At 44.0% G+C, this 8,156-nt stretch overlaps 2 protein-coding genes across 2 annotated transcripts in view; both read left to right on the top strand.

Moving 5' to 3' along the window:
• Positions 1 to 1,666, top strand: part of samsn1a (SAM domain, SH3 domain and nuclear localisation signals 1a) — a 16,450-nt gene extending 14,784 nt beyond the window's left edge. Inside the window, exon 15 of the mRNA XM_069715380.1 lies at positions 876 to 1,666. Coding sequence (XP_069571481.1) covers positions 876 to 1,030 — 155 coding nt within the window. The 3' untranslated portion in view covers positions 1,031 to 1,666. The remainder of the gene's footprint in view (positions 1 to 875) is intronic.
• Positions 1,667 to 2,113: 447 nt separating this feature from the next.
• hspa13 (heat shock protein 70 family, member 13) lies at positions 2,114 to 7,308 on the top strand. The gene is made up of 5 exons (XM_069714319.1): positions 2,114 to 2,265; positions 2,386 to 2,726; positions 5,149 to 5,362; positions 5,523 to 5,690; positions 6,660 to 7,308. The coding sequence occupies exons 1-5, from the start codon at positions 2,241 to 2,243 to the stop codon at positions 7,217 to 7,219; spliced, it is 1,308 nt and encodes a 435-aa protein (XP_069570420.1). The 5' UTR covers positions 2,114 to 2,240; the 3' UTR covers positions 7,220 to 7,308.
• The last annotated feature ends 848 nt before the right edge of the window (positions 7,309 to 8,156 follow it).

The following is an 8,156-nucleotide window of genomic DNA, read 5'->3' as shown; positions in this document are numbered from 1 at the left end:
GAATTTATTTTGCCTGTAAAATAAAAGATTTTGCTCTTTAAAAAGTCAAATGCTGTTGCAGGTAAAAGAGACATTTGAGCCACACTGAACTGAAACACATCCGCCATACTGTGAAAGGCTTATCAGTCATTTTCTGTTACTCAGATAGAAAGTGCTTACGACGGCAGAAGGTGTTCCTGTAATCTTTAAGCAGAAGGCTAAGTAGTTTTGTTTTCGTTCATACAGCCCCGCATGAACAAAAACAAGACTTCTTTCCAGTATGAAGAGGGAACAACTCCCACCGGCCAGTTTCATCAGTCTCTTTCTTTACTGAGTGTAAATTTGGCAGATAACAAGGCAAATACAATGTTGTTGTAAATTTTCAGTTTGGGTGACAGTGAGAATAAACAGATGGCAGCAGGCGCAGCGTGACCCGGCCGAGCTTGTTGACTCTCATGAGATGCCAGTAATTTAATCAAGCTGAACTCCATTAGGTTGATGCTTTGGCCACGAGGATTAGTAGCTTCTGTCAGTGAGGTAGGAAAGTGAGGAGGAGGAGGGGACAAGGTGATGTGTTTTCTGCTGCTGTTTGCTGGGTCACACCTGCACATCTTAGTCTTGTATTTGGGTCATTTGTACACTCACAGTCAACCAACTTTAACTTTGAAAATAAAGTACAGTGCTGTTAAATAAAGTGTATAAAAAAAAAATAAAAAAATGATGGCAATAAATCCAATTAAATGTCAAAGAGCATCAGCCTGATCACGTCTAAATATGAGTTAATTTCCACTGAGTGAATCACTTGGTGCCGATTTCAACTCCTGTAATGTGGTTAGAAGCAGAAATCTTTTTATATTCTGCCATTTGATTAAATGATATCCGCTTTGTGGCTGCAGGTGACGATGTGAGAGATGCGGAGGAGCACAAATCCCCCCGCAGTCTGCAGGAAGAAGACAGCGACTGTCCCAGAGACTCGGGCTGCTTCATCCCGTCTGAATGTTCAGACACCAAGGAGGACACGGAGCAGGTCGCACAGGCGGTGGAATCGTAAAGTGCTCGTTTGGCAGATGGATGCTTTGACATTTGGACACAATTTTTTTTTAATGCGTTCATCCCTTAATTTTCTCAAAATGTCGCATTTATATTCCTTGTTCCAGACAGAAGCTCACCTAATGTAGAAGCTTTTACATATAGGAACCAATATTCCAAATATCATCTTCTCCTTTTGTCACCTCATCAACATAATAGCTGTAAGTTTGTATTTTTAGAGGGTATTTTATTTTGGAGAAATTACATTTCTGTAATTTACTGTCGACTGTATTTATTGCATTTTAAATCATTCAATGTTTTCCTTCATATAAAGCCTTTATTTATCATTGCTGCATCACTTTTACCTTTCTCATCACATCCAGTCTCAATTTAACTTCCAGTGTATTTTCTTTTTTCTCCTATGAATGAAGTAATATTGGTGAAGGGATGTTTTCAAATGATAGTGTTGGGGTTTGAACAATGCATATTCAGATCTTGGCTGCAGTGTATACTGTACAGATTAACACGTGCTATTTTCTGGACATGTGAGTGAATGAGGGTGTGTGTGTGAGAGAACCTGCGTGTATGCTCATGTGAAAGTCAAGGTTCACCTGTTTTCACAACATTTTGTAAATAAAATAAAGAAATAGTCAAATAATTTTGTTTTTGTGGTTCACAGTCATTTATTTCGCCTATCAGTGCAAACAAATATCTACGAATCAAGTGTAATAAGTAAATACGAAATGCGACTTTCAATTGGACAATATAAACGTAGTTTAAGTAAACATTTAAATATTTTTTTATCCTAGATACATGTATAATAATAACAATAATAATAATAATAATGATGTCCGTTTCTATATTTTATTTTAATGTCGCGACGAGTTTGGCTCTGCTTGATTGGCTGAGAAGACGTACACGTCAGTCACAAATATGTCCCGAGCTTGCTGGGCGTCGCGCGTGTTGACGGGAGTTGTAGTTCAGAGCAACACATCCCGCTTCCGCGTAGCGGCGGGGCTGCGCGCTGTTGAACTACATTACCCAGCATTCACGCGGGGCCACGCAACGTTGACGTGTATTTTTCGTGATAGTTGGACATTTTTCCTGTTCGGCGTCTTCCAGCTGTCACAGCGGAACATCGTTTAAACCGCAACTTGAACGATTTTTTTTTTTTTTACCGACATTTTTGGTGAAATCTAACCGGGAGGTGACTTCGCAAACAGCGCGTAACGATGGCCGGAGAGGTTTCTATGATTGGTAAGTTGAATGACATTCATTTTTTGTTATTTTTTTTTTTTGGGGGGGGGGGGGGGTGCTATCACGGAAGCTAGCCGGTTCGGTCCACCTGTGGTAACACGTGACGTCCCCGTGCCGCAGGTTCTGTGATCCTGGCCCTGTTCCTGGCCGGTTACCTCGGCCAGCAGTACTTGCCGCCCCCCAAGCCCAAAGTGATCGGCCTGGACCTGGGCACCACCTTCTGCTCCGTCGGCGTCTTCCACCCGGGCAGCGGGGAGGTGGAGGTGATCGCGGACGAGGAGGGGAGGAGGAGCATCCCCAGCGCCGTGTCCTTCACCGGCACCGCGGTGCTGGCCGGACACGCAGCCGTGGACCTGGCCGACGGCAAACCCCACAACACCGTCTACGACGCCAAGAGGTTCATCGGGAAGATATTTGATCCGGAGGTCCTGGAGCAGGAGAGTGCTCGGTACCCGTTTAAGGTGGGTGATCTCCGCAGAGTCGCTTCAGCAGCCGGGGTTACCCATCAAAGTAGTTTATAGTAGTTTATAGTAGTTTACCCATCAAAGTAGTTTATAGTAGTTTATAGTAGTTTATAGTAGTTTACCCATCAAAGTAGTTTATAGTAGTTTATAGTAGGTTACCCATCAAAGTAGTTTATAGTAGTTTATAGTAGTTTACCCATCAAAGTAGTTTATAGTAGTTTATAATAGGTTACCCATCAAAGTAGTTTATAGTAGTTTATAGTAGTTTACCCATCAAAGTAGTTTATAGTAGTTTATAGTAGTTTACCCATCAAAGTAGTTTATAGTAGTTTATAGTAGTTTACCCATCAAAGTAGTTTATAGTAGTTTATAATAGGTTACCCATCAAAGTAGTTTATAGTAGTTTATAGTAGTTTACCCATCAAAGTAGTTTATAGTAGTTTATAATAGGTTACCCATCAAAGTAGTTTATAGTAGTTTATAGTAGTTTACCCATCAAAGTAGTTTATAGTAGTTTATAGTAGTTTACCCATCAAAGTAGTTTATAGTAGTTTATAGTAGTTTACCCATCAAAGTAGTTTATAGTAGTTTATAATAGGTTACCCATCAAAGTAGTTTATAGTAGTTTATAATAGGTTACCCATCAAAGTAGTTTATAGTAGTTTATAGTAGTTTACCCATCAAAGTAGTTTATAGTAGTTTATAGTAGGTTACCCATCAAAGTAGTTTATAGTAGTTTACCCATCAAAGTAGTTTATAGTAGTTTATAGTAGTTTACCCATCAAAGTAGTTTATAGTAGTTTATAGTAGTTTACCCATCAAAGTAGTTTATAGTAGTTTATAGTAGTTTACCCATCAAAGTAGTTTATAGTAGTTTATAATAGGTTACCCATCAAAGTAGTTTATAGTAGTTTATAATAGGTTACCCATCAAAGTAGTTTATAGTAGTTTACCCATCAAAGTAGTTTATAGTAGTTTATAGTAGGTTACCCATCAAAGTAGTTTATAGTAGTTTATAGTAGTTTATAATAGGTTACCCATCAAAGTAGTTTATAGTAGTTTATAGTAGTTTATAATAGGTTACCCATCAAAGTAGTTTATAGTAGTTTATCTATCAAAGTAGTTTACCCATCAAAGTAGTTTATAGTAGTTTATAATAGGTTACCCATCAAAGTAGTTTATAGTAGGTTACCCATCAAAGTAGTTTATAGTAGTTTATAGTAGGTTACCCATCAAAGTAGTTTATAGTAGGTTACCCATCAAAGTAGTTTATAGTAGTTTATAGTAGGTTACCCATCAAAGTAGTTTATAGTCGTTTATAGTAGGTTACCCATCAAAGTAGTTTATAGTAGGTTACCCATCAAAAGTAGTTTATAGTAGTTTACCCATCAAAGTAGTTTATAGTAGTTTATAGTAGGTTACCCATCAAAGTAGTTTATAGTAGTTTATAGTAGGTTACCCATCAAAGTAGTTTATAGTAGTTTACCTATCAAAGTAGTAGTTTATCTATCAAAGTAGTTTATAGTAGTTTACCCATCAAAGTAGTTTATAGTAGTTTACCTATCAAAGTAGTTTATCTATCAAAGTAGTTTACCCATCAAAGTAGTTTATAGTAGTTTACCCATCAAAGTAGTTTATAGTAGTTTACCTATCAAAGTAGTAGTTTATCTATCAAAGTAGTTTATAGTAGTTTACCCATCAAAGTAGTTTATAGTAGTTTACCTATCAAAGTAGTAGTTTATCTATCAAAGTAGTTTATAGTAGTTTATCTATCAAAGTAGTTTATAGTAGTTTACCCATCAAAGTAGTTTATAGTAGTTTATCTATCAAAGTAGTTTATAGTAGTTTACCCATCAAAGTAGTTTATAGTAGTTTACCCATCAAAGTAGTTTATAGTAGTTTATCTATCAAAGTAGTTTACCCATCAAAGTAGTTTATAGTAGTTTACCCATCAAAGTAGTTTATAGTAGTTTACCCATCAAAGTAGTAGTTTATCTATCAAAGTAGTTTATAGTAGTTTACCTATCAAAGTAGTTTATCAAAGTAGTTTATAGTAGTTTATCTATCAAAGTAGTTTATCTATCAAAGTAGTTTATAGTAGTTTATCTATCAAAGTAGTTTATCTTCAAGACCTGAACCATCAGTTAGACACGTCTGCTTTTATTGAATGCCACCAGATATTAATTTATTAAAAGCATGATGAATCTTTTCGTCTATAAGATACGATCCAAAAAGCTGAGGCTGATTTTCAGCTCTGAACAGTTTTATAATTCAGTTTCTTCCGAGGAGATCTTCACGTCTTAACGAGGCTCTTCCTGCCGGTTCTCAAACGCTAGAAAAATGTCAACAAAGCGCCGTCGCCGTGTCACTTCCTCTCAACTCTCGTGACCTCTCCACCTTCGCTCCTCTCGTCCTCCAGGTGACGAACAACAACGGCAGCGCAGAGTTTGTGATCACCACCAACCGCACCTTCACCGTGAGCCCGGAGTACATCGGCTCCAGGCTGCTGCTGGAGATGAGGAAGATGGCGGAGCGGCAGCTGGACGTGTCCATCCGGCGGGCCGTCATCTCGGTGCCCGCGGAGTTCGACGAGAGGCAGAGGAACTACACCGTCAGAGCCGCCAACCTCGCCGGTCAGATTTAAAAAAAAAAAAAATAATTTTAGCTCACGTCCCGATGAAAGCCTTTTTTTGTTTTGCATTTCGGACTCTAAAACCTCTTTCAATGCACGGTTGCGCTCATGACCTTCCTTCTGCACGCGCTACATTTGCACTCTGAACTACCGTCTCGCAGGTCTGGAGATCCTGCGGGTGATCAACGAGCCCACGGCGGCAGCCCTGGCCTACGGCCTGCACAAGGTGGACGTGTTCAACGTGCTGGTGGTGGACCTCGGGGGAGGAACCCTGGACGTGTCTCTGCTCAACAAACAGGGAGGGATGTTCCTCACCAGGGCGATGGCAGGTAAACGTGTCGCTCCGCGGGGGGGGGGCGAATCGGAGCCAAGGAGGCGGTTCGATCCCGCCGTCGAGCCGAATCGAAAAAAAAAACCCGCCGTCCTTTTATTACGGCGCGCTCTCGTCTCCACAAGTGAATTCAAGAGTTGACTTTACTGATAAAAATGTCTAATATCCGTTCAGACCTGAGGATTTTTGTAGTTTGTAATCTGGAAAAAAAAAACAACCAAAAAACAGCTTCGTCCTGAAAGGGAAACTTTTTTTTTTTTCCAACCTAGATTCAATTTTTCTCATCGTTTTGAGTCTTAAGTGACAAAAAAGGGGGGACAGACGACGTGTTTTGAAATCAGCCGAGCGTTTGCCGAGCGTTTGCCGAGCGTTTGCCGAGCGTTTGCCGAGCGTTTGCCGAGCGTTTGCCGAGCGTTTGCCGAGCGTTTGCCGAGCGTTTGCCGAGCGTTTGCCGAGCGTTTGCCGAGCGTTTGCCGAGCGTTTGCCGAGCGTTTGCCGAGCGTTTGCCGAGCGTTTGCCGAGCGTTTGCCGAGCGCCTCGGCCGGCAGCCGCGAAACAGGGCTGGAAAAGTCCTCCGACCGCAACTGTGCCCCGTCAACATTATGGAGAGGGAAGCGGACGCTAAAGTCTCACCCAGCTCCGATACCACGTCCTCTGCTCCGTCTGCGGCAGGTCTCTCTCCGCGGTTGGGACATTTATTTTTCTTTCGTAAAAAGCGCCGTCAGGTCACGGTTGCCCCAAAGTAGTACGTTACATCCCCGTTAGGCAGCAGCCGGTCCCGGGACTTTCTAAAAAACGGTCGTCCCCATTTAATCACCCGTTCGCAAAAAAAATAAAAAAAATAAATAAAAGGTTGACATTAAAAAATACTGAAGTTTTCCCCTTTTCAGGAAAATGTTGTCTCCGAATGAAACGGTTTACTAATATAGAGCGGGCCTTGTTTTTTTTTTTTTTTTTTTTTTTACAGGAAATAACAAGCTGGGAGGTCAGGACTTCAGCCAGAGGTTGCTCCAGTACACCGCGGAGCGAGTCAGACAAGAGTTCGGCGTCGCACCCACCCTCAAAGAGGACGTCCACCGCCTGCGCCTGGCCGTGGAGGCCGCCAAGCTGAACCTCACCCTGCAGCCCAGCGCCACGGTCAGGGCGCCGCTGCGCCTTCGCGCCGGCTCCGAGGCCCCGTCCCCGGTCCTCTTCCGGGCCGTGATCACTCGCGGCCTGTTCGAGGAGCTCAACGCGGACCTCTTCCAGAAGATCCTGGCCCCCATCGAGACCGTGTTGGCCGAGGGCCGCCTGGAGAAGGCGGACGTGGACGAAATCGTCCTGGTCGGCGGGTCCACCAGAATACCGCGCATCAGGAGGCTGATCAGCGAGTACTTCGGGAAGGAGCCCAACACGTCGGTGGACCCCGACCTGGCCGTGGTCACGGGCGTCGCCATCCAGGCGGGCATCATGGGCGGGTCCTGGCCGCTGCAAGTGAGCGCCGTAGAAATACCCAACAGACACCTGCGCAAGACGAACTTCAGCTAATCGTCCGACCCGGGATATTTATTGACGTTCCTCCGGCTGCTAACACGCTTCTCCAACATGCTTTTAATTTAACGTCCGCCGACGCGGCGGCGTCACCCGGAGGCGTGCCGGCGGGACGCGGAGGTCCTTCCGCTCAATCCGACGCCTCCTCCTTGACTGCGAAAGGTGGCGCTTCGGCGATAAAGATGGTGCTCGTTTAGAAGACAAGCCTGGTTCACCTCCCGCTATTTATTTATTTATTTATTTCCGTTTATTGTTTTTCGAGCCGGCGTTTTGCAGGACTTTAATATATATACTTTTTCCCCCATTTAAAGGCCGACGGCGTGCTTGTGCCAAACCAGAAAGCTGCTATGTTGTTTACCGGTTTACCTGCTGCCAGAGAGCTGCGGTCCCGTCCGAGGCCTTCGTCCGGCTCCTTGTGATGCTTTTGCCTTGTGAGGTCCTGCGGAGGTGTTTTTTTTTTGTTTTGTTTTGTTTTTTTTGTCCGCAGGAAGTTACTGGAAGAGAGAGAGAGAGAGAGAGACCTCAGTTTAAATCTGTAGATATGCACAATTAATTTAAAACAGCTCCACCTCAATATAGACTCCGAACCCGGCGAGTGAAGCGTGGGGCGGTGAGGCACGGGAGTCTCCAGCCGACGAGGGCCTCGAACGTCCACGCGGCGCCGTCAATCGTTTGGCATCTTGGGAGGAAAACGCGGGTGGAATCGTTTCCCCTCCGAGAGACGCTCAGCGCTGCGCTTCGAGGACTTCCCCCCCTCGCCGGCCGACCCTTACCGTTTTGGATGCGACATGGCGCGCGCGCGCCTCGCGCGCGCCTCGACCGCGCCTGCTTTTTGCTGCTGAAGGTCGACCGGCAGCCCCACGGGACCGAAGCTTTGCTCACCGGTGCCTTGTGTGTTTGAGGCCGAGACAAATGAGTTGCCGTCACATCAAGG

Source organism: Brachyistius frenatus, unplaced genomic scaffold (genome assembly GCF_029030835.1).
Source record: "Brachyistius frenatus isolate BFR_SWC_R1_liver_20210118 unplaced genomic scaffold, ASM2903083v1 Contig_1, whole genome shotgun sequence".
NCBI classification, from domain to species: Eukaryota; Metazoa; Chordata; class Actinopteri; family Embiotocidae; genus Brachyistius; species Brachyistius frenatus.
This window is presented reverse-complemented; position numbering and strand designations above follow the sequence as displayed.

What these genes read in the sequence shown, in the direction of transcription:
- hspa13 (XM_069714319.1), top strand. Translation starts at nt 2,241, where the DNA reads ATGGCCGGAGAGGTTTCTATGATTG. An exon ending in CGGAGAGGTTTCTATGATTG is followed by an intron (nt 2,266 to 2,385) that starts GTAAGTTGAATG and finishes CCCGTGCCGCAG; the next exon opens with GTTCTGTGATCCTGGCCCTG. An exon ending in CAGAGCCGCCAACCTCGCCG is followed by an intron (nt 5,363 to 5,522) that starts GTCAGATTTAAA and finishes ACCGTCTCGCAG; the next exon opens with GTCTGGAGATCCTGCGGGTG.